General features: G+C 35.7%; 1 protein-coding gene across 1 annotated transcript; it reads left to right on the forward strand.

Annotated features, from left to right (window-relative positions):
* The first annotated feature begins 1,849 nt into the window (after window positions 1-1,849).
* On the forward strand, window positions 1,850-25,911 carry LOC149529456 (heparanase-like protein 3). The gene is made up of 9 exons (XM_089811547.1): window positions 1,850-2,264; window positions 21,151-21,187; window positions 21,568-21,751; window positions 21,850-21,998; window positions 22,156-22,389; window positions 22,471-22,660; window positions 23,529-23,654; window positions 23,818-23,917; window positions 25,442-25,911. Exons 1-9 carry the CDS (start codon window positions 2,019-2,021, stop codon window positions 25,778-25,780), a joined length of 1,605 nt encoding a protein of 534 aa, XP_089667673.1. The 5' UTR covers window positions 1,850-2,018; the 3' UTR covers window positions 25,781-25,911.
* The last annotated feature ends 1,579 nt before the right edge of the window (window positions 25,912-27,490 follow it).

The following is a 27,490-nucleotide window of genomic DNA, read 5'->3' on the forward strand; positions in this document are numbered from 1 at the left end:
AAGTTTGAACCACTATAAACAAAGGGCCAAAAGTATAAACAACCTCCAAGGTTGGACCAACTTGTGCACTCCTCCCTCCCAACAACATTGATCAACAAATCTATTGTAGTAATATAAAAAAGTGAATGCAGAGGAAGGTTTCTAAGTAACTCAAGTACACTTTATTTTAGTAACTCAAGTACACAATTTGATTTCTTAACTGATCACGATTCCACCCCATGAAATAATATTTTACATCCATCAAGTTGGTAAAGTTTGTATACATCCAAATTTTAAACAACAAATATTTAACTCAATTCCATGCTATGGTATGTAATGGAAAAGTGTGTTATATTTTTAATGCTCAAAAAGTTGTCATATCATTGGTGGCTTATGGTGGAAATTATGTGATTTAAATAGGGAACACACATAGATCTTAGGTAAAGATATGGCTAGCACAATACTTAAATATGGAACACAAAGATACACACATAGATCTTAGGTAAAGATACGATTATCACAATACTTAAATAGGGAACATAGAGATCTTAGGCAAAGAGATGGTTATGGTTTTCATTTTTGTCATGGAGAAAGATATTCAAAATCTTAGGCTTCAATACTAGGTAATGTAGTTGAGAGTTGACAAAGGATATTGATTATGATTCTAATGTTTGGCCTAGACTTTAATTATGGAAGGGAATGAAAGCAGATAAAACAAATATCAACCATTGAGAGCATAAATGAAAAAAATGATCGCTACATAAACATACTTGTCCAAGTGATTTATGCTTGATCTTGTTAGTATTTTCTTGTGTTGACTATATATTAAATTTTAAAAATAATAAATTGACTTTCAAAATATATTTAGAATGTGGTTTGCACTTCCTCATAAATTTAGCCATTTACAAAGAGCTTACACTATTCATTTGAGAGTTTCAAAGGGAAAGTTGCTATATTTATTAAATAGTTTTTTAATGATAGTTTGAAAATTGAAATATAAAAGTCTTCTCCTTAAATCTATTATAAAATTGACTGTTTAATCATTTACTATTAAAAATAGGCCAAGGTTTTGGTAATAGACCTTTCATATATCTCCCATACCTATTGCACATTAAAGTGCAATTGTTGGTACTATTAGATATATTCCTTTGTTATTTTTTAAATTAAGATAAATGACTCATTAATAATTAACATAATTATATATTTTTTATACCAAAGAGTCTAAAATCAACCAGTCTTAAGAATCTTACATCATGAAAAAAAAGGGTTCATCTGCCACTTAAACCAAGGGCAATAAAGATTACTAAACATATTTTGACATCTCAGAAATAATTAATATTCAAAAAAACAACTCAACTCAGTATAAGTTTGTGAAAAATTAACTTTGTACTGTTGAAATAATTAAAATATCACCTTAGTAATTAAATGACAGAAAAGTAATTAAATGACAGAAACATACCGACACTACACCATAAAAGTCCGAAACACACGAAGGCTTCAGATTAATACGTTAATACTCTGAAATCCTTAACAACTGACAGTGAAATGCGACGTTAATTTGATCGACAGCTATAATCAACATGAAGAACAAAGAAATAAAAACAATGACAGATAGATATCTCGATTTGTCGGTAAGAACTTTAATTAAGTTCTGTACAATTCAACTCTTGGGTCCCATGAAACGGATACCTGATCACATGTTCACCATTAAAAAACTTTCACCATTAGCCACCGTTTTCTGCCGTGACAATTGAGCAGTGTCAATTTGCTGGACACGGGACGCAAGATGACAAAACAGTATTGGATGGTTAGAAAAGCAAACTACGCAGTATTGGTCCCGTATAAACCCATTTATGCAGATTCAATGAGTACGCACGCGCTTTTCTTTGATCTCCATGAAAATGTAAGACCAGCAGATGAATGTCGGAATCAACTCCCCAATCACCCAATTAGCCTACGTTGCTCTTTATATACCAGGTTCTATCCTTTTAACCAGTACATGGCAAATTCACTGACACTACTGGCCTTGCTTCTCGACAATGTCCATGGCTTCTTATTGTTCGTGGATTTGGGTTTTGGCTGTCTGTTGGAATGTATTCTTCCATTGCCAAAATACACATGGTTTTAGCGCGAGCCCTTCTGTGTTTGCCAACATTTCAATCAATGGAGACGCTGCCATAGCTGAGACGGATAGGGATTTTATATGCGCCACATTAGACTGGTGGCCGCCGGAAAAATGCGATTATGGGAGGTGCAGTTGGGGAAATGCTTCTATTCTTAATTTGGTTAGTCCCTTTTACTCTCCTTCACTTCCTCTGCTTCCGCTGAATAGAAATCACTTCTCTCTAGTTGCTCAAAGAAACGTATTAAGCTGCCCGGAGGGCAATTTTATTATTGCTATCTATATGGCTTTCATCAGTAAAAGATTTGCTCAAGAAATGTTCCTATTACCAGTTAGTAAAATTATCCAGTAAGCTACTTTTTCTGTTGAACGGTTTTAAAGTGTTACCTGATAAAAACAATTGCAGGTATAAAAGGTATAAAGGCTCTGTTAGAGCATTGTACAGCCAGAGGCTAATTTAAGCCTAAAAGGGGATTTCTTTTCACTAAGGTTTTCTTGTATATATAAAATTTTGAATACCAAGTCTTGCTTTCATGATGAGTTTATAATACATTCCCATGAGGGGATTTCATTCCTAAGAGTTCTGCATCTTTTGTTCAAATGTTGTACCTGTGTCCAAATCACCCACATTGTAATTGAATTCCTTGATTTCTAAATAATTTTGGTTTTTCAAACTAATGTCATATATTTAGATCTTCAGTTCTTTTTACTGGACTTTTGTCAATAACAACCCACTTAACACCCTCACATCTTTAAGAGATACATAAATTACTGCACCATTCACTTATGCAGCTATGCTCATTCAACAACCATCAAATACAAATCATGACAAGCACAAAGACTGCCTTGATAATTAATAAATTAACTGTACTGTTTTATGAATAATGCCTGCTTATGGTACTGAAAATATGCCAATCTTGTATCTTCATGAAGTTGGAGAGGTCAGATGTGTATATCAGCATCTGGAGTTGAAACAATGAGGATGCGTATTGTTCAAGATGAATATTCTAAATACTGAAGAATTTGATATATCCCCTTTCCAATCTAGAAACTGTGAATTGTACAAAAAGTAAAGCACCAAACTCATGGGTATAAAAGTTGCATAATATAAGACAATCGGCTGCTTGTCTGTGACGTTGTCATTAACTGTACATCAATACTAACTAGCTGCTTTTCTGTGACCCCTTTTCGTTTTCTCATAACTGGACCTACAAAATAAATCAGTTAATCATGCAAAATATGATACTTTAGAAAACAGAAAAAAAAAATGAAAACTTACCTTGGACGTGTCGTTTGAGAGATACCACCTTGTCACTTGTCCCTGTCACTTCCCTGTAACCTGCGAAACAAAGAGTAACAAACTGAATGAAGTGTGCATCGTTAAACAATTGGCTTAGTTTAATCATGGAACAAAGAGGAGAGGATTTGTACCATTGATGTGCGGTTTGATTTCTGTTTGTGTCACCTCAATGGTCTGCAAGATCAGTGTAAGAAAATACAAAACAAAAGCCAAGCCTGCCTATAAAAACAAAAATAGAGCAAAACAAAAAATAGTTTTACATGCAACAGCAAAGAACAGATAGGAAACAAGTGAGGGAAAAGAGGGAAAACAATAAACGACAAAGAAAAAGACAATAAATTAGGAACCTGGGAGGATTAATGAGCCAGAGTCAACCTTGATGTTGTTAAGAGACTTCTTTACTTAGAGATTTTTTACTTGCCCCCTTACATGGGGAGATTTCCATGCTTGTGTGCACGTTTTGTGCTTTAGTTCCCTTTATGGACCCCTACTTAGACACCTTATTGTTGCACTTATTATGATGAAAGCAAGATTGGCGTTGATCTATACATAGTTTATGACCGACATTTCTTGCATTGTTTTCTCTCTTGTGCACATAGATGGTTTTAAAATTCATATTTAGTAAGTGATAAATGTTACAAATATACAAGAATAGTACTATCTTCATGCTAATATACTTTGTATGGATGCATTAGATATATATGGATGTAATGCAGTACATGCTTATGTGCTTTTTTTCTTTTCATGGATGACATTTTGCTATGACATGATTTATTGTTTTTGTGTATTATATGCTTGTGAAATTTGAATATTGACTATGTGATTGTTCTTTAGCAGGACTTTTAACCTAGGGGATTGTGGGTTAACTAGCATAGGGTGACCCACTGAGCTTCCGAGATAGGAATTATTAGGGAATTAATTTGGGGCAGGGAAGGTATGAAAAAGTCTAGATAAGCTTACAAAATGCCAAAGATTGATCCTTGTCTAGATCAGCCACTTATACCAGTTTTCCACTCAGGCTAGCAACAATATTTATTGGTGCCTTATAGAATCAGACCAAAAGATGGCCAAGAGGTCAAACCAAGGGTAAAGTAAAGGTCCTCATCAAAGATGGCTTTCTAAGAGTAGAATAAACTCTTGTTTGTTTGTCCTAGTTATGTGTGCATGTGCTTCACTTATTGATCTCCTTCAAATGCCACCCTCATAGCTTCAATTCCTTTTGGACTCGACATGTGAGTGCAGACATTATGAGTAGTTTTTTGATTTTGAATACAATTCTCATAATCTAACCATTCCATGCATAAGATGTAATCCATTACCAAGGATTAAACTATGTCGATATGCCATTTTTAAAATTTTGTTTACAGAATTGGAATTTTGACCTACTAAACAGAGCCCCATGCTACTAGTAAAAAGTGAATGTTCACCACCAAAGGCTAGGTAAGGCAAGTGGGACTAAAGGCAATCAAAAGGATAGGGAACTCCTAGGACTTCCTCTTCGGAAGAATAATTGGGAAGACTTGCTTATTATATTCTATTAGGTATCATGGTTTTGAAAACTTGCTTTCTTAGAATTGATTGAATGATAGCTAAGACTTGGAATGCGATCAATTTTGAGGTAACTATATTTAGCAGTCTTGGGAATGTGAAAGAAAATGATGTTTCGGAATTTGGTGTTTATTAGCAACTCTTAGACTCCTTACTAGGATGAAAATTAGTCGAGCAAACCACTAACAAATGCAATGGTGGGAAGAGCGTAATATAGTGGATGTTGTTTTTAAATATATTTTTAATTTTAATTTTTTACTTGAGCTATTCTATTTTTCATTTTTTTCAACCGGAGTGCATCTTTAGATGGAAGCTGTTGATTGTATCATTAAATTCTTTACCTTCTATGGTGCACAAGATATAGCATAATTGCCAATGTCTTCTTTAACATTGGACCTTCTAGTCATCATGGAAACGTCTTTCATTTTTATGCCTCTTATTTTCATGCTTCTTGGCTTGATAACAGTGACCTTCTTCTTGGCTTGATAACAAGAAATTGATTGGCTGGAAGGGTATCACCCTAAGCCAAGCAGGCAAAATTCAGTTGGTCAAATCCACCCTTCAAAATCTTCCAACCTATGTGCTGAGCCTTTTTGGGGTGCCCAGCAAGTTTGCCGACCTAATGGAGAAGATCCAGAGGAATTTTCTTTGGTTTGGTTTAGAAGACCACAAGAGATTTCCTCTCATTGCTTGGGACAATTTGTGCCTCCCCAAACACTATGGGGGTTTGGGTATCAGAAAACTGAGACCTTTCAATAAAGCTCTTCAAGCTAAACAGATTTGGAGAATCTTTTCTAGCAAGGGGGATTGGAGAGATTTCATGGAGGACAAATATCTTCGGAGACCTTCCATTGGATACCTGTTCAATGAAGACACCATTCCCAATGGCTCAAATATTTGTAATGGCATGCTCAAAGCCAAAGATACTGCCAAAAGCAATGTGAAATGTAGAGTGGGAAATGGTAATGAGATTCTTTTTTGGCAGTACAATTGGTTGTTCCAGGGGCCTCTCATCAATTTTCCTGCTTTTGACAGATGAGCTAATACTTACATTCAAAGGTTTGGTAGTAAAGTCAGGGACTACAACTTAGGCCAAGAGTGGAGAGACCTTTCTTCTCTCTCTGAGGATCTCAAACCTCTGATGACTATCCTCCACTTAGTAATTTTGAACAATGACGAGGACCAGTTAGTGTGGGAGAAAACTTCTAATGGCATTTACTCGATGACTTCTGGGTACCAAGCTCTGATAAAGCAAGACTCCAAACCTTTATGGGTGAATGCCTGGTACCCCGACCTTATTCCTAAAATCAATATCTTCTTTTGGCTTTTCCTCCAGAACAGGGTTCTAACTATTGATAATCTCAATCAAAGGGGACTCAATATTCCTAACAGAGGCATTGTATGCAAAAACCAGGCAAAGTCAGTGGCCCACTTGTTTATTCATTGTACTTTTACGAGAGAGGTGTGGTCTAGTTTCAGTCAAGGTTTTGGTTTGGACTGGTGTGCCCCTGCCTCGACTACTGACTTCTTTAGGCAATGGGACAATTCTTGGAAGGGTTCTAGTCTTTATTCGATCAACAAATGGGCTCTCCCCCACTTTGGTTGGGGAATATGGAAAGAACGTAATAATCATATCTCTAGGGATGCCAACCTTCCTGCCAAGATTGTGTCGGGTAAAATTCTTAATGCCCTCATGGAGAATTATCTTTTTTGCAAGGGATCTAATCCGTTTGCAAGAGACACCAGTAGAGGTAATGACACACAAAAAAGAAGAAAAGAATGCCAATGGTCATTGCCTCTAGATGGGAAAGGCATAAAGCGAATTTCGATGGGGCAGCAAAAGGTAACTCGGGAGAAGCTAGAAGTGGTGGGGTGATTAGAAATTGCTTTGGTTATGGCATAGCGGCTGTCACCTTCCCGTTGGGGCTCCAAACTAACCACTTTGTTGAGGCTTGTGCTGCCCTTCACACTACTAAGTTGGCAAAAGATATTGGTGTTAGATGCCTCTGGCTTGAGGGGGATTCTAATAACATCATTAAGTGCCTCAAAGGTGAACATTCTCCTTTCTGGTCTATTAAGAATATGGTGGAAGAAACCAAACAAATCCTACTTACTTTTGAGAGGGTCTATGAATCGCATGAATATAGAGAGGCAAATTCGGTAGCTAACTGGAAGGCTAACGAGGTGGTCAAAAGGGACACGTCAACTAGGTGGATTAATGGTGTCGGGCTCCCGACGACAGTTAAAAACATGATTGAGATTGAAAGAATCCAGGGAAGGACGGGTAGTATAAAGAGTAATGATGACAGATAATGTTGTCAGTTCCACATCACTTAATTAAAGCTAAGCACGGGTCGTGCATGAGGAAACTTAATTTGGTGGTTTATTGGCATGCTTTCTGGGTGTTTTGTTATCATATTTGCTCTTGTATTCCCGAGGACAAAATAAAGCTTAGTTTTGGTGAGAATTATCAAAGGTTTGTTCTTCTCTCTCGGAATTTGTAGAGTATCATCCCTACTCTTAACAACACTATGGTGGGAGAAAGACATCGTAGAGAGCTGAAGGATGAAGCGGCGAAATGGAAAAGGAGGTCGAAGGTTTGGGAGAAGCTGAGGGAAGGTGGCATTTCAAATTACATTGAGAAATTGCATGGCTAGAATCCTAAGGTGACTGAAATTATGGTCATGTCTTGGAGAGAAGGGAAAGTTAAGATTGATGAAGGTTTCCCTCAATGTTGTTAAAGACTTTGCCAAGAATGCTAAGGAGATGAAGGATTTGGCGAAGACGAGAGCGTACTATGAACCAACTTCAATAAAAAAACTCAGGAGGTTTGTTCTTAGGGCGATCATCTCTTACATTATGCTGGACACAAGGTATGATAGAGTTCGTACCCATCACTTTATCATCCTTAACCACTTCAGGTATGGCACTAAGATCTCCATCCCCTACTACCTCTTCTTCTCTGTAAATAAGAATATCATGGGATATAAAAAGAAATCTTATGCTAACTCGACTTTCCATGAAGGCTTGTTGTTATTGATCTATGAGCACTTTAAGGCTCAAACCCGAGGCAAATCCATAGCCCATAAAGTGGAGTCCTCGGAGGATACGGAAAGCTCATATCTCCCATTTGATACTAAGGACATTGCTGGGCTTCATTTAGATGATGAAGAGGAGGTAGCCAAGATTATAAAGGATTTGGGGAAAAACAAGAAGAAAAGTGAACCCAAAAAGAATATAATCAAGGTTGGGAAAGGCTCGGTGGGTAAAATTATTAAGTCTGAGGTTAATTCTACTGAGGACTATAATGAGGAGGATGTGGGTGTGGACACGGACGAGGAGGAGAGTAATGTGAAAGAGAAGGTAACTAGCAAGGTCTCTATTTGTAAGAAGATGGAAAGCCCAGCCAAGAGGAGAAAGGGAAATGTAATGGACGCAGGTCAGGATTCTGGTAAGGGACAGGAGACCCCTCTCCATGCCCAGGATGAGAGAAATGAGGATTATGGCACGGAAAAAAATTTGTACTTTTGGCTTTAAGGGCAGGAAAACGGTCTGGAGAAACTTTGAAACTCAGATTGCGAAAATGGGCATTATGAGAGAATCTATCTAGCCCAAGATCTTGGAGGGAAATGATGGCAGAATTCATCTGGAGGAACTTATTGATCCGGCCATGGTGGTTCTCAGTGATAATGCTAGGGAGGTGGAGATGAATCTCCTCAGTAATGTCTGTAATAACATGGTGGACAACTTCTGGTCTATCAAGTGGATTTTTAATGAAACTGAGGAGATAAAGAACAGGTTACAGGGTCTGGAAAGGAAGGGGAAGACGGGAGTGATAGAATCAGCTTTCTGGATAACAGGGTAATTGAGGTGGGAAAAAGAATGGAAAGAATGGAGAGCTCTCTTCACAGCACTGCTAACTAGAGCTTCAATATTATGAGAGCCTTAAATGATAATTTTAAACAATTGCAATCTATGATGGAGGTTAGCACAAGGTTCAAAGATGACATGGAAAATGAGGACAATAGGGTAACAAAAGATGATGTCGACCCCCTTGTTGAAAGCCCGAGCAATAGAACGAGATCGAACAAGAAGAAGAGGGACAGGGTTGATTCTCCTGATGACATACAGTTGACGAGTAAAGCAATTGAGACAATGGAAATGCTGGAGCTCAAGGTTGCTGAGCTCGTAAAAAATACGGTGCCTTGATTGGTTCCCCTGGCTTTTATGTTTTTCCTTTGGTTTTTCGTTTGCTAGGCTTGCCTACTCTTTCAGAGGCTACCTTTTGTTTTGTCAAGTTCTTCTGGCCTTCTATGGTCTGTTGTTTCTTGTTGATTTGCTTCATGCTCATGACTTAATGTCGGTTTCTTTTGTTTACTGTTGGGTTTCAGGCACCCGTTAAAACCTGTTTTACTTAATCAAAAACAATAACCTCCACCTTAAATGGGTCACCTAGGACTTCTTTAATAATCCCATTTTAGCTTTGTTGTGCTCATTGACACTTTATGAGTTGTGCTAAGACTTGAAAAGTCTATTGGTGAGATGAGGTTCAATACGGTATCCCTTTTATAGATAGAAGTTGAGTGAGCAGCTCAAATTTCTCTTGTAGATAAATTTTAATATCTATAAAAATTGGAGAAATCTGGAAGGAGTTTGATCTCTTATAATAGTCTTTGAGAAAGAATAAAACTGATGCTCACTTTGCTATTAGGTTTGTGATGCAAATCATGGAGCAATTCACGCAATTCACATACTTTTTTGGTAACTCTAGTACAATTAGATTTTCAGTATCTATAGCTATGCACTATTTTCTTTCATGTCTTAAATCCCTCACACGTACATCGTTTTAATCAAATGATTTTCTATTGTTTTGACTTTCACTTGGGGAGCTTCCAACACATCATTAGATCATGTTGAAAAGTGAGGCTTGCCTTACAAAGGCCTATCTTATGGCTACCTTCGATAAAGTTCTAGGGTTATTGTCAAGCTGATTTGTGCAAATGCTATCTAGAGTGTGAGTATAATCTACCTCAGAATTAGTCATGATGGTTTTGGGAAATTATTGCCTAAATGTTGCCTCATAGTTTTGACCATTTGGAGCAACTCTAATTCTTAGAAAGGTGGATCTCTAATCGTTTTCAAATTCCTCGCTTAAGGCACCCACAAATATGTTTGTATCTAACTCTACCAAGCCATATGTTATGATTGCAAACTTAAGAGGATTGTAGTTTGTGGGAGCCAACCATTTCTTAGGTGGTTGAAGGAATTATCCTTTCTATTTAAGTTTCATGATTGTTTTGCTCATTTAACATTACTTCTAGTGCATCTGCAGAAATATATATGCCAAAAAAATACTTTGATTCCACAAACTTGATCCATTGCATCGAATAGGAAACCATGAGTTCATCCTGTTTTATTAACTCGATGATTTTCACAATTGTCTAAACTGACACAATCAACCCCTAGTTAGGTGATTCTTCCTTCTTAAAAGTTCTAATTCTTTGTTTATCACTACTTTAAAAAAAAATAGATGATACCTGATTTGGTAGTTGCTCTACTTTTTGTATTTGAAGGCTTGGAGGAGTCAAATCTGTGATGATTACCTTGTTGGTTCCCAGCTTGAAGTCTATCAAAATTCCTACCTTCCTTGGTGTAAGATGTTTTGATTCTATGAATGAGAATGATTTCCACCATAGGCATTCTTGCAATTTGGTTGTCCTTTGATGGCCGAATTTCATCACCTCATTGCCTTTATGCTCTTTCCATTTTCTATTAACAGTGGCTTGGTCCATCATATGAGCACTCTCAAGGGCATTGAAGTTTTTGGATCTCCTCCCATGTGTCACTATTGAGGACATGCAAGAAAAAATCACAAAACTCCTTGGTCATATTCAACATGCTAGTTGAAGACTACGAAATTGCCTTCATTGCATGATGAAATGCATCACAACTCATTTACATCTTGCTTCACAATCAAGAATTCACAAATGCCTATCTTGACCAACTTGTTCATGGTAAATGTGACATCAAACTCACCGATGAGTTATTCAGAAGAGTGGATTAAAGCTTCAAGATGTTTGCAATCATTGTACAAGGTGCCCTCCAAAATCTTTAAAAAGATCGTAATAACCACCTCATCCCATGGGAGGAGTTCTTGATTGTTGTAGTTCAAAATTTTATGTGCAAGTTAGGATTTCCTGCCCCCTTGAACTTAGGAATATCAAGGAGGGGTTGAACTAAGATTACTTTGCAAATTATGTGATCCAATGGCTCCTTGAGATACTCAAGGTATATTCTTGAAAAGGGGTTATGTGTGGAGGGAGTGGTTCACGAAAACATAAGCCACGTAGTTGAAACCTATTGCATTTATTGTGCTTGAAAGGGCATGCTTGGTTGTCTCAATAAAAAAAAGACCAAATGACTAGGAAATGTTGAGTTTAAATGTTGGAAACCAAGCGGGGTGAGTTTGATTTGTAGGTATCCCACTTGATTGGTTAAAATTTGATATTGTAAGATGAAGGCAAAGGAAGCACAACAGCTTCATGATTAGCATTATATGAATATAAATTATGGAGGGGGATGTAATGTCCCCTTTTTATCTATGCAAGAACACTAAGAATCTTATTCCACAACTCTTCTCTTATTATGACAAATAGATGTTTATAAAGCAAGAAGTGGAAGATAATATATGAAGTCAGATCAATATAATAACAGATAATTCAAACTGATTCTCGTATTACACAATGTCTAATTATAATTTTGCTATCTATATAGTTGAACATAGTCTCATGTTGTACCTAATATAACAATATTACTATACTACTATGCAATTATGAAAGCTATTTGTATTTGTATTTGTAATTCTCCCAATCTCTCAAGAAGGGAAATCTCTTCAATCTCATGGTAAGAGACTTGATTACTAACAAGACTGAAGATGCCGTGTCTGATATATTCTTTAATAGTATTTATTGACTTAAGCATATAATTTCTATTTTTTAGTGTTGTCTTCCATCTGTGCAATAAATGATGTAATGTTGTTTCTGATATTACTATATATCCCTGTGATTTCGTGTCGTCTTTGATAGGGCGATTTATGCTTGCAACCTGTAGATAGCCTATATGGCTTGTGCTCAATATGAGCATTCCAATAAAGATTAGAAATATATAAAATAAAAAGTCCTCGATGATGCCTGAGAGGATGAACTGATCCTCATAATATAATTATGATTTACGAATAGAAAGATGCGGTGAACAGTCATGTCTTCAGACTGATTTATAATTGGTTTGATTAACACGTTTACCAATTGTTATACTTGAATCTTATTTCTTATTTGTTACTCTTGAATCACACCTCATTTAAGTGTTGCTGATTGTTATTAATAATTATTGCCAAGGGAGATTTGAGTAGATTCGTTGAGCGATTCCTCTTATTGCATGATGGCTGTCTTATAGCAATATCGACCAACTTCATTATATTGGTTTATATTTATGCATTTCAATATGGTTGATGCTTATGCATTATCCTTCAGAGACAGAGTACCACATAATTGCGCACATGGATTCCGTAATACCGATTTCATCTTTGATAGTCGCCGTGCCTTCTCGGAATGTTGTTGGTTACTCCTTAATGGATACATATCATTGTGGTAATTACGATTTCATTTATAGTAACATCTACAATGCTCTATTCTACCCATGGAGTATCGACGACTTCTTGATGGCTGACCAACGTTTAAGTGATGATTACAAACACAATTCTCATAGGATAAGGAAGATGATATATACACAAAATGGATGCTCCTTTGAACTCTTTGTGCCAACTCAATAAAGAAGGCACCCAACAAACAGGGACTCAAGCTACGTGTCATAAAATAGTGAGAACTTAGTGTTGGTGCTGGTTGTTGATTTAAAGAGTATCTCTTGTTTTACCAATGATAATTAGGAGGATGCCCATGCATTGATGAGTATTTTCTTTAAATATTATTCATACTTGTCTTCTTATGCTGATGTTGGAAATCATCACCAAATTCTTCATAGTTTAGTGGTGAATCACTATGTATGTAGTTTATAAACAAATTTCAATCTTTAATCAAAATTTATTTTAATCATATTCTTAATGTTCTGAATTGGGGACATTAGAGTCTCCCTTTCTTGAAAGATGCTTTCCCACAAGAATTCTTATAATCTCATGAGGATTCTTGGATCCCAAGTAGCTATGTAGAAGGATTTGATGAACATCCATTGTTTGATGTTGATGTCATTGAAGTTGAGGTCCCAAAAGTTAAAACACTAGTGGATCTTTTGTTGTTTACCCTTAAAGTGAGTCATCCACTATGGTATGGGCTTTGTCTTCATTGAAGAAGCCCATGGAATCAAGCTCCTAATATCTTTCCTCACGAATTCAAGAGGACAGTCTCCATTGTTCCCACTTACAGTCGTGCATGACTTGGAAAGTCGTTACCATCATTGTTTCTTCTATCAAATGTAGGATTCCAAAATCTACATTGTAACTCTTTGTAACTTGATTGTTGAATATTCAGTGCCATCCCTGTTAGGATTTGTCACTTCACTCCAATCTTGTACCGACACTTGATTAATTAAAAATGTACTGGGATCCCAAGCCTTGTGTTCATCTCTCCCAAGAATAGCTTCTCTTTCTTTGTCTGTTTTCTTTGGGTGGCCTTTAGGTCAATACCATCCTTGTTTGCCTCATTCTCAATTTCCCCAGTTGATCAACTTCAAGATGAAGTGGGATACATGAAAAGTGACTTTCATTTAATTCACACCTATAGATGAAAGAGAGTTGTCATTGATATCCTTTAAAAAATTCATTAAACCTGAATACTGATTTCTCGCTTCAATCTTTCTTATGCTTTCTCCTGTGCATAATCCCTGTGATGATGTGAGGTCATTCTCATCACCCTTTTGAATCCATGTATTTGATCCTTTTGTGATACACGAAGAGTCAATAGCCTCTGTTCCCTTTCCTTGCACTTGTGGTACTTGATGATTATTTCTCACTTTGACCTCTTCCAGGGTTTCACGTTTTGCAGTTACACTTTCTTCTTTTGATGTAAGCACTTCCAATACACCCATTTGATGTGAGAAAAGGATGGCGAGACTCCTAATGCAATTGTTGTATTGCAAACATTTGCCTCAGGTTCCTTAAGGTGTTCTTGTTCTTTGCTTCCCCTTCTTAGGTTCAAGTGATGACTTCCTTGTGTCTTAGGTAGGTACTCTTTATCTGTAGACCAATGTAGTCCTCTAAAGAAATATCTTGTTGAAGAATAGTATTTATTATTTAACCAATCATACTAAAATCACTCATGTAAATCTACTGATGTTGGCCTACTACTTTCTTGCCTTTCAACTTTAGACGTGAATGCTTGCGTAAGTGACTTTGAACTTGCTGTAGGAATTCAAATGAATTGGTTTCTATTACCTCCTTTTATCCAGTCTTGTCTCATTTGATCTTGTGGATAAACTAAAGTAATTTCATTTCTCTCTTGCCTTTCTTTCTTTGGAGGAAAAGTAGGGAACATTGGTCTAAATTTAAGGCTATGATGTTTTGAATAATCATTTATTTTTTCTCCTTGTTTTCTATGATCGTTATTAATCACAGTTAGTAATTCCAACAATTGAGCGAATTTTCCTTGGGTGTTTCTTTGTTCTTTGATGAGTTGATCCATGTGATGGTTGAGTTTTTCATTTTCTACCATACTTGTTTCTTCTTATTTGCTGTCTTTTCATGAAGCTTCTGCTGTCATCTTATATTTTCCCCACCTGATGCTAACACTAGTTCTACAAAAGCCTTCTCTGATATCAATTGTAATCTCCCCATTTAATCTATTCAGAAACACTTAGAATCTTATTCCACAACTCCACTTACTATGACAAATAGATGTATATCAAGAAAGTTATGAAAGATAATCTATGAACTCAGATCAATATAATAACAGATAATTCAATCTGATTCCTGTATTACACAATGTCTAATTATAATGCTGTTATGTAATATAATTGAGCACAATCTTATGTTGTATCTGATATAACAATATTACTATGCAATGATGAAAGCTGCAAGTACAGGTAATTCTTGTAATCTCTCAAGAAGGTAAATATCTGCAATCTCTTTATAAGAGACTTGGTTACTCACAAGACTGAAGATGCCGTGTTTGATGTATTCTTTAATAGTGTGCAATTATTTGTTTCAGCATATAATTGCTCTTTCTGAATGTTTCTTTTTATCTGTATAATAAATGATGTAATGTTTCTGAAATTACAATATACCCTGCAATATGGTGTCGTCTCTGATTAGGAGATTTATGCTTGCAACCTGAAGATAGCCCATATGGCTTGTGCTCAATATGAGTGATTCCGATAAGGGATAGAGATATAAAATTAGAAGTCTTAGATAATGAGAATGAGTCAATCCTCATAATATGCTTATGATTTACAAATGGAAAGATGTGGTGAACAGTTATGTCTTCAAACTGATTTATAATTGGTTTAGTTAACATATTCATCAAATTTTATTTTATTTTGATCGGTAAGAGGCCGAAACCAAGATTAATTATTATGTGTTGTAATTAATTAATTAATTAATATTATTTATTAAGCTCGAGTATACTCGAACCGAAGACCTCCCAGATAAGAGGCTCACAATTTACCACTGTGTTGTAGGCTCTTGCCTACATATTCACCAATTGTTATACTTGAATCATACTTCTTATTTATTACTCTTGAATCACACGTTACATAAGTATTATTGGTTGTTATTAATAATTACCTCCAAGGGAGATTTAAGTAGTTTCCTTGAGAAATTCCTCCTTCTACTAAAAGATGGCTGTCTAATTGAAATGTCGACCATTTTGTCAACATCTGTTTCTATTTACACATTGATATTATACTTCTTCAAGATGGTTGATGCTTATGTGTTATCCTTCATAGACAAAGTATCAAATAATTTCACACGTGGATTCCATAATACTGATTTTGTCTTTGATAGTTGTTGTGCCTTGCTGCAATGTTGTCGGTTATTGCTTGATGGATACATATGATTGTTGTGATTACCATATCATTTATACTAACATCTATTGTGCTCCGTTCTATACATGGAATATTGATGACTTCTCGATGGCTGAACAATGCTTAAGTGATCGTTACAAACATGATTCTCATAGGATAAGGAGGATGATATATACACATAATGAGTGCTCCTTCAAGCTCCTTGTGTCAACTTAGTAAAGAAGGCACCCAATGAATAGGGACTCAGGCAAAGTGTCGTATGTTGGTGAGAACTTAGTGTTGATGTTGGTCATTGATTTAAAGCGTATCACTTGTTTTACTAATGACAATTAGGAGGATGCCCATGTATTGATGACTATTTTCTTTTAATGACTATTGATACTTGTCTTCTTATGCTGACACTGGAAATCATCAGCATGTTGTTCATAGTTTAGGGGTGAGTTGCTGTGTTCTTGGTTTATAAGCAAATTTCAATCTTTAATTAAAATTTATTGTGATTGTACTCTTAATGTTTAGAATTGGGGACATTAGAGGGGACGCAGAGTTGCATCTTGACCTCGTTCAATTATAATAGTTGCGAATGAATTTGTGCTAGGTTGGTTCCCTGAGTTCCCAGTTGTTCACTAATTTGAATCTGATTTTGCATTGCCCACTTAGCACCTCTCAAGTATTGATCCATTGGGCCAAGGTTGATGTAAGACTCTTAAAGATGGCTTCTCTGACGTTATGTGATTGTCTAGTCGGTCAGTTTTGTTCAAGATTTGGGATTTGATGAGTGTCATCTCTTGTTTTCTATTTGTGGCTTTCTATCCTTTCTCTTTGAATAGAGGCTTTCACATTTTGAATCATGGCATCAAGGTTCAACCATGTTGCTTAGGAGTGCAAAGTATTTTTTAAGTCGGTAATCCTCATCTATGTGTGGGACCACCTCCCCAAAGTTGGGTTCTTGTCTATGAACTTCAGACTATACTAGAATCTTATAGGATCTTATTAGGCTTGAATTTGATGAGCGCCATCTCTTGGTTTATATTTGTGGCTTTCTACCCTTTCTCCTCGGGTAGAGGATTGCTCATTTTGAATCCTGATATCAAGGTTCAACCTAGTTTCTTAGGAGTGTGCAAGATATTTTTTTAGGCAATAATTCTCGTCTATGCATGTGACCACTTCCACAAAGTTGTGTTCTTGTCTATGAACTTAATAATATAGTAGAATCCTATAGTATCTTGTTGGCCTTGAGTTTGGTTGAATTATGGGACCTTTATTCTCTTCCCATGTTGGCTTATCAAAGGTTATAAATAGGTTACCCAAATGTGTGTTGTTTATTTCTAGTCGCCTACCATCAAAGTCAATGTTCTCATAGTAACACCTATTAGAATAGGCTCCAAGAAATTGGTGGGGATGTATCCCCTAGATGATGGTGGATCAGCCATTTTAAAGGGACTCTCCATGTGGTACTGTTGTCTTCACATAATTGAGGTTACTTGAAGTATTGCACAACAAATGTGAGGACAAGAAGATGGACAATAAGAAATGAGAGAAAATGCAAAAAGCTCCTCTTAACGAATTTACTTGTTATGTTCACCAAAATATGTGGTGTTGAGGATTGACTCAAGTAAAACTCATATAGGTTAGACTCTAAACCATAGTTGAGTCTTGTAACAATCAAACAATGAAACTTGTGTAAAAGAAGATTCCATGAAGCTTTTGATGTTGTTTGGCTAGCATGTGTCCGAGGCTTAACTACTTCGCCCTTCCTCTTCAAGTGTGGGACTTCTTCTTTTATGATAGAGGGAGACATGAAACATTTGGACCTAATAGACTGGAGATTATTTGGAAAAAGGGAAGGCTTGAAGCTTCTAAAAAGTATAAAAAAGGCTCATGGAGTCCTACTGGCTTGTAAGTCCTAGTGGGGATTGTAGTAGTAGAGATAAGCAAGGTCGTAAGGGAGATTCTGTAGGGATGAGCGTCTACTGGGGTAAGATAATTTGCAGTAGTACATAATCTCAAACTGACGGGAGGGACGTGCTTATAGTGAGAAGCAAGCTTCTGTGCTTGGGGAGATTGATTGGAACTATAAACTGATTGAGATTCAAGAGGAAAGGGAAGTTAGTAGTAAGGGGAAGTGAGGTGTAGTCAAGATTGGAAAGAACTCTCAGTCAGATCAGAAATGGAGCAAAAACTACAATTGAAGCAGTTATGGCTCTTTAGAAATGACAACCTCTTTTGCTAGGTCTAGTTGGCCAAGTGACCTATAGTCTCTCAAGTGATCCAATTTCCAATTGAAGGTTGGTAAAAGGTATTTGGCATTTTCCATCTGGAGGTGCACAAGTATAGGGATAGAACAAGAAGGATAAGAAGCAAGGGGAAATTCTCCGAAATTGTCATCAAGTCAATAGTGTTGAGAGGAAGTGTGGTCCAATGCACATGAATCATGCGCTGGACCCACCGGATCTATATTGGATTGCCATGTTGACTTGTGCAATTTTGAGCACTTGCAAGTGCAAATATAATGATGTAATGAGATATAAACAGATGCAACTTTGTTCTGTTTATTGACTAAGTGGTAAAAGGTGCATTGTTCTCTATGATGAATAATAAAAACTGGTCCAAAAATCTTGATCAATGGTTTCCTAATTTTTTCTTCCCAAGGAAGTCAATTTGTCAAAACTCAATTTAGACACAATATTTGTTGGTGATATTATTTCACTTAAAATTACATATTTTGTTTGATATATTTTCATGTTTTCCCCTAACCTCTTGTGGGTTATGAAACTTACCCAATGCATTTAGAGGACCCATGTCTTCAATGGAATCGTGGCTTAAAATTGTTCTCTCCTCTCGAATGGTATGCTCTATTTATGGCTTGAGTGGGGTAAAGATACATATATTGAAACATGCAGTTGGGACTTGTAGTAGTTTTTTCCATTTTGTAGGTGGGGATCTTTTAGAAAATGGCAATTGCTTGTAGGAATGGATATCTTTACTTTGATAAAAGTTGTGGGTTTCTTCTGAAGGAAATTCTTTTTCATGAGTAGCAACCGTCATTTCTAAAGGGATTTCCTATTCCAAAGAGTAGTGACCATCATAATGTGTGGAGTTGATGAATATTCTAGTTTTAAAATTGTCATTTAACCATCTGTCAAGTAAGGCATTGGTGTCTTTATAGGATTTTTATATGGTTTTGTACACAAACAAGCTCTTTATTACAACTAAATACTGTTATGGTTAGCTCTAAAATCTTCTAAAATCTTTTGCAATAAGGTCCAATGGTACAAATTACGTGCTTAATGAGCACCTTCAATGCATCCTTTTCCTTCCAAGCTTTGATTGTTCATTTGGTATATGTCCTGGTACAATCTTGGACAATAGTTTTATTTGCCATCCCTTGCCTGACTAGGTGTTATTTAAATAGGAAGGCCTTTAAGCCTCACTAAGCGTCCAAACGAAGGATTCAAGGGTCTTAGTGAATTTTGTGTGGTGAGTTACTAAAGGTTGCCCAGTACAAGAAGTAGGTAGCTCTAGCTATAAACAATTTCATTTACGTCTGATGTTGTGTTACCCATGGCATTGATTCAGTTATTTAGTAAGTCACCTTTGTTTCAAATTTCAGGATTAAATGTTTCCATAAATCAGTTGGAAATACTTAAGAACAAATGAGGTGGTCCAGAACTTTTATCTTTTCTCTAGTTGGCTTTATAATTGCAATTCACTTTCCTCCATTGATTTTAGAACAAGAGGCATTATCAAAAGTTTGATTGCTTCTCAGCAACTCATTACCAGTTGATCATCAATGAATCGACCATCAGGAAGCTTCTAAAAATATTTGTATGAGAAAAATGCGCCTTGGTTTTTGCTTTGCTAACTTGCAGGCCAATAGATGACCAAATGCATCAGTAGATACAAAAATGGGTGCCTGTGTGCAGCATTGCTGAATGATCTGAAGAGTTCCATTTCTTCTAATATAATACTGATTCCAATCGATGGTAAACTTAGTATAAGCATTGATAAATAAATTTTCAACAATTGTTAAAAACAGCAGGTCAAGGCTTACATTTTGAATCATGGCATGTTTCAAATAGATATTTCTTACGTCACAGTTCTTTTAAAATCAAAACTGATTACTATGATATCTGCTCAGTTTGTCTAGCCCACTGCTTACTTTTAACACTACATAAATTATTGTATTAATGATGACACGTCTATCATCCACTCTACACATTTTTGAATTGTTGAGTAGTTTTCATAAATTCCATAGCACTAGTATAGGATGTATCAAAGTGAATATAGCCACTGTCCTAGTTTCAACTGCTGCAGTGTTTGATCTTGAATTTTGTAGTTGACTAATTAAATTTCTTCTGTCTATTTCCCTTCAAAAGATGGATCATGGTATGTCCAACAGCTCCATCTGGTAAAATGCTAGTTGAATTATTTTGAAAGATAGTCAAATTTCACAAGTCTTAGCAGTGTAGTCTCTGATATTGACATAAGGAAAGTTTTGGATTAGTATATTTGTCTCTATTATTGTAAATTAATCACCACTTAGTAATGAGGGTTTAGGATATTTTGCATGTGATCATTATAATTTTGAATTCAATTCTGTTTCTTGTAGATGCTTGCTACTTGGATGTACATGCCTGTTAAACCAAGTCAATTATTTGAGAAGTTCTTCTTTAATCTTATTTAAGTACATGGGGAATTTGTATCTTCTTGAGATATAGAGATCATCGAGTGTGCTCAATTTCTCTGCTCAATTCAATTCTCCGAGTGCGCACAAATAGGAAATGCGATTCACAATAAAGTTTTAAGTGTTAGAAAAAGAATAGGAAAAATTGAAATCTGACATTTGCATATCAATTTTCTATGTAGAATTTACATGTGACACATTTCTTTTGCTATTTTAAGAGCCACTTCTTCTCAAGTATGCAATAAATAAATATGTTATTGAAGGAAAAGGAAAGATGTAACCAAGACGACTGCTTTGGTAAATTATAATATTGCAGAAATATGACATGCAACCTTGGAAGACATCTATAATAACAGTATTGTGACAAATAACATTTTTTCAAAAGGATTGTAATGTGAAACTGCTAATGAATGGAAAAAAGATATTGACATTAAAATATAAAATTTTAGTTTGTAAGCACTTCTAATTTGTCCAGCTTGTTTAATACAGGATCTCAAAAGTTCACTGCTGGAAAATGCTGTGAAAGGTAAGCATCATGCCTCCCTTCCTGAAGGATCCTAAGATGCATTATTTGTTAATCCTTCCATCTTTAAGTTAACAATTGACAAAAAAGTGAGTTTGGTCCAACTTCGAGTAATTTTGTAGCATTCATGATATTTTAATCAAACTCTCTTATCCATCAAAGATACATTGAAACACAGGTTTATGTATCCTTCCAGGAAGAAAATAAGATTTTTACACCTCAGCAGATCAAGCTGCTTTAAAATTTGTATGAGTTTTCCAGATTATATATGATTGATTGACATGTAGACAGTTACTATTAGTTTTTTGATGTCCTGAGAAATAGATTTTAGGTCAAAAAATGTAATAATACTCGGCTGAAATTTTGTGTACAAACATATACAGCATTTGATCCATTGAAAATAAGATTGGGTGGAACATTGCAAGACAAAGTCATATATGACGTTGGAGATTTGAAAAACCCTTGTCATCCTTTTGCCAAAAATGTTTCTTTGATGTTTAAATTTACTGAAGGATGCCTTCCAATGTCAAGATGGGATGCCCTGAACTTGTTTTTTAGGAAAACAAGGTAAGTTCTTGACTGATTCTCAGACCATTATCATAACTGGCTTAACCTTCTGTTGCTCAATTTGTAAAGTGTTAGCTAATATTGAAGTGTACCTACAGGGTTGTGGTAGCATTTGGATTGAATGCTTTGAATGGAAGGAAAATAGTACCGCGGGGTGTTTCAGAAGGACCTTGGGATTCTACCAATGCTTATGATTTTATTCAGTATACAGTTAATCATGGTTATTGGATAAATGCATGGGAATTAGGTGAGCTGTTATTTCAAGTTGTTTTTACATTTTCTTAAGTTCAGTAAGATTATGTGATTCTATGTGCGGTGTATATATATCTCATTGCAACTAATCCATGAAATGAACCCAATTTTTTCTCAATAATGTGACAAGAAAATTGACGTTTTGATAATAGGAAATGAGTTGAGTGGAAATGGTATTGGAACAAGTATCAATGCTACACAGTATGCAGCTGATGTTATTAAACTCAAAAGGATATTGGAAAACGTTTACAAGGATTTTCAAGTGAAACCCCAACTTGTTGCACCTGATGGATCTGTTGATAAAAATTGGATTAAGGAATTCCTTCAACTATCAGGACCAAACACCGTAGATGTTGTTACACATCATATCTACAATCTGGGCCCAGGTATATAGGATGTTAGATTTTATCAAAGTCTGTTCATCATATCAAGTTTTTAGATGATACTACTAGTCATCTGGTTAACAGGTGTGAATCAGCATCTTGTGGAGAAGATATTGGATCCGTATTATCTCAGTGAAGGAGAATCTACATTCAAAAGACTCAAACCTGTCTTGGAGAGTTATGGACCTTGGTCAAGAGCATGGGTTGGTGAATCTGGTGGAGCTTATAACAGTGGACACAATCTTGTCACTAATGCATTTGTCTCTAGTTTTTGGTACACTTATCTTTTATGAAACATCAATACTGTTTTCTCCAGAAATTGCAACACCATCCAGATTTTGAGATTTATTGTTTCCTTGTAAAAGAAGGAATAAAACTTATCAAGAGTCAATCTTCTTGAGCAAGCAAAATCATGACACATGATGAAAAATAGAAGCTAATAGCCAAGAATCAAAAGGCCAGAATCATTTTTGATTAATTCTATGAGTAAGAACATTAGTTTTTCTACTTGTCCTTTATTTTTTCCAGACTCATAATAGTGCTCAGTCTCTTATGTTATTTATAGATTTTTTGAATAATTTTTTTCTCTCTTCTTTTTGTGCTCATGCTTTAGTTTTTCTTCACAGAAATCCTGGTGTATTTTTAGTATTATGTGAGTGTATGTATATACAAAAATGCACATTTGATTTGTGTGTGTGTGTGTATATAAAAACATTCCATATGATTTGACTGTCAAACTCCAGTGTTCCTGGAGCAATCAACAAGATTGCATAGGATGTTTTTTTAAATTTTATTTTTATTTTAATCCTGTCATAAGGATCTTACATTTTGAATTGTCACTTGGGTCACCAAAAGACATGTTCACACAGTTCGACACAAATTCTAAGTGTAATGGTCACTCTATCCCTAAGGTAGCTTATGAGAAGGAGAAAAATTATAATTGATTCTTTTTCTTTCATGAGTGCATCAATGTGCACTTAAAACATCAATATTATTTTCATAAATGCACAAAATAATTTTCTGCATCTTCTGCTGATTTTCTTTTGGCAAGTCCAGTTTTCTTCTCCATTTTTCTCTAGCACAGTGATACCATTCACAACAGTCTGTTAATTTTAAAGGAACATTCATTGCAACTGCCACAGGTATTTAGATCAGCTTGGAATGGCATCAAAATACAATACAAAGACTTATTGCAGGCAAAGCTTGATTGGTGGCAACTATGGGCTTCTAAACACAACTACTTATGTGCCAAATCCTGATTACTATAGGTATAGCTTTAAGATTTGTTGTTTATTTAGTTCTTGTCATTCTTATCTATTTAATGGGTTAATCCAATTGAAAACTTACTAAGTGTAAAGTCCTGCTTGGAGTTGGAGAGAACCAAGATTTGGACACAAACACAGTCCTGACGTTATTTTAATTTTAACTCAGTGCACTTCTTTGGCATCAACTAATGGGAGCACGTGTTCTGTCCCTAAGTTCAAACGGAACACCATACTTGCGGACTTATGCACATTGTACTAAGAATGCTGTGAGTATCTAAGCTTATTTTGTTCACAAGTTTTGTGTTCTATAACACAGCATATGGAAATAATTTCTGTAATTCTGCCTTTAAACATGAGTTTTACAGGGTTCAAGCATACCATATGATCACAGCCTGCATCCTTTTGCCCAAAGTTTCCTGTTTCCTTTTGTAAAAGGGGAAGAATCCAATCTGATTGCTCTAATTAAGTAATGTGATAAAATTCATTTAGTCTTATTTTGTTGAATTTTTATTTATGCTCTGTATCAATTTGTCTTTACCAGTCAGATTATAGGAGATACAGGCTATTGGAAAGAGAAAATAACTGAGGTAAATTTATGATATGGAGGAATAAGTAATAATCACTCAAATGAATAGCAATCTTCTTAGTTGTAGATATACCTTGCGTCCATCTATACGAATCACTTCAGAACTAAGCAACACAATTATGTGAGACTTGCACTAGTCATATTATTTGCCATCCACCCTTGTTTGCAAGTAGTTCGCATCACAATCACAATTCAACTATGTTATCATGTTTGCTATTTTACCCTCTGTAACCATACTGGTACAGGCCAGCTATTGATTTTGGGCAGGGAGAATCTGGAAACACTCTGAGTTCCTCAAGGCAAGGATCCCTCTATGGGTATGCCAAGTGGAAAATGTAGGACAAGCCAAGGTAGTTCGCTAATACTCACTTTTTTCAGACCATGCACAGGCATTTGTAGTGCCATTTTCCATTTTCCATTCAGGAAAAGCAAAGTTAGAAAACGAGCTATGAATTTGGATTTTATCATAGAAATAATTCTCTTGGAAGCCAACCAAGTGCTTGATGCCTTTTACCTTCCTATCGTTGGTGGGAAAAGTAGCATGGAAACATATTTTGTGATGAACTTTTATATGTCTGGTCGAAGAGTGCATCTGTATAACCTAAGCAATAGTACTTCAAATTACAGACTCCCATAATCTATTTTCTGCATTTGATGAGTTTTCACTTGAAAAAAGATAGAGTAAAACCATTTGAATTCAATGATTAAATTTGTTTATTTTGCTATAATATTTACTGTTAATTGTTTAATACTGTTTTTTTTTGTTCCGATGTACCCAACCAGTATAAAGCATGGAGTCAAAAAAAATTACATCAAGTGGTAACTCAGCATTGACCCTTTAGCTTGATTAGAAACTTCATTAGTATGTATTATTTGCCTGTATAATAGCAAATCTAAGATGGACGTCTCTATGCAGTCTGAGTAGATTTAATAGTGAAAATCTGTGTATGCTGTAGAGGTAGCACAGTTCCAAATCTAGAGCTAGGTAGGGAACTGATAGTTGAGAAATATAAAAGCCTAAAGACTAAGTACCCATATTGAAAGTGGCTCTTTTTATTACTCGCATGCTACATCCTCTCCATTTTTTTGATGTACATTTAAAAATAGAATCCTGATTTTACTTGATGCACATTTATTAACAGAACTGGGAATAAAAATTTAAGTTTTTTGGGTAAATGACTGATTATAATGATCAACTTTTCAGACAGGAGTCACCTTACTCTTGATCAACCTAAGCAAATTGGATGTCACTACTGTTGGGGTTTCTACTTATTCTGATACTGGAAGGCAGGAGAATCTTTCTATCAGGACTGATTTGATAAAAGGGAAATCCAGATTGGAGTATCACTTAACAGCAAAAGATGGAAATTTACATAGTCAAACTATGCTCCTCAATGGAAAAGCTTTGGGTGTAAGTGTCAAGGGAGAAATACCTTCTTTAGAACCAATCGAGTTGAATCCCCAAACACCTATTTCAGTAGTTCCTCTCTCTATTGCATTTGTATCTCTACCGTATGTCCAGCTCCGAGCATGTGGTAGGTAAGGAATGCATGCAGGTCCAAAATAATACTCAAAGTTGGTATTCTTTAGAAGCATCAATATTGTTTTAATCCAGATGCTATTCAGTGCATTACTATTTTGAAAATTCAATGAAATTAATTAATTTTCAATGCCTTTATTTTCTTTTGAATTGTAAAAGATTTGAACTCAGCAGTATCTAGGTGTCTTTACTTTGAACTTTGACATTAAATCAAATTCCTTTCAACAACTTGCCTAGTTTTACAAATGTATGTTCACAAGAAAATACTGTTGAGAAGAGGCTTTTATGTAAATAGGCATTGGTGAGTAATCAATAAATGGGGATTCACAATAATTTTGATTGTTTTTTCATTTCCAATTTTCAGTTTTCCTTCACAAGAGGTCGTATTCTTTAATCAAAGGATATCAACTGCCTAACCCTATATGAAAGGTAAAAACTCATGCCACAAGAGGAAGGCGCGAGTTACTCGTACACCATCAGACAACTGTCCAGGTGATACTATCCTTAGGCTCTACAAAAAAGAAGAATTTGGTAGGTTATCTATCAACATACCGGCTAGAGTGTTGTAGAAGTTGAGCAACATCAACAAAATTTTGGTGCAGAGCAGAAGCAAAAGTAGAGGGAGCAAAAGGGTCCTCATAGCTAGAGGGCATTGCACTAGTAGAAATAGGGGTAGCAATGAGAGTTGTAGTAGGAGCAAGACTCGGATTAGCAGCAAAATCCTATTCTTGATCCATAGAAGGGGCATCATAATGATTCTCTATAGGGGTACAAGAGAAATAGTGGGGGAATCAAAATCATGAATTGTCAACTGATCATTATTTGCAACCTTCCACCAAGTAGTAACACCTTTTCTATACAAAAAGAGCATAGTCAATAGCCATATGCCTTAAAGAGAAGCAACACCGACAATGTAAGGGTAGACCCTCATGATCCAAATGCTTGCGTCCATGGCCTTTCTCTCACCACGAGCACCATGTCCCCTGGAAGTGGGTCAGAGACATTCATATCAACTAAAATAAAGGCAAAAGTAGAATGGCCCATAGTAGTCATAACTTCAAGAAATGATGAAAGAAGTTCCCAATGTCCTTAAAACAAGACATCTCCTAGAAGTGGAGTGAACGATTCATAAGGCAAACCCACATTAAATGCACATTGAGTGGTTTAAAAAGAAGATTGAATGATATTGTCCGGAGTTTGACAGAATAAGAATGATTCTCCCAAACCCACAACTTGTTCAAAACCAGCTCATGATCTTTAAAAGAAGAAAATGTAAGTAATAAAAACCCTTTAGCGCAAGGGTAGAGCTCAATGTCACTTGAGACTAATGGTCTCCAAGAGTTGGTTATCTAACAATGCTTGTTGTTCAGGTTTGTTATAGGTAAAACTTAAACACTTTTTTTTTGTATTTTTTTACCTTTGTATATTTAGTCACATGCTTTTTTTTCAAATAAATATTATCTTTATTAGAGATTAGTTTTTTTGAACAAAGGATACAATTCTTAGCATGTTGATTAAGTGATGGTGGTATTCTGCCCACAAGGTTGAAACACTTGTATCATTGATGATTTGATGTGCTCATGGGTTTAAGGCTCAACTTTGGTAAATGTGGATGAGGTCCATAGTTTGTGACCTCCCTAGTTCATAGCATTGAGTCAAAAGCGTTGCATGTGGCATCACAAGGTTTGTCGTGCCAACTTCATGAGTCATGTT

The sequence above is a fragment of the Cupressus sempervirens genome, chromosome 11 (genome assembly GCF_028749045.1).
Source record: "Cupressus sempervirens isolate cs-2001-9-10 chromosome 11, ASM2874904v1, whole genome shotgun sequence".
In the NCBI taxonomy this organism is placed as follows: Eukaryota; Viridiplantae; Streptophyta; class Pinopsida; order Cupressales; family Cupressaceae; genus Cupressus; species Cupressus sempervirens.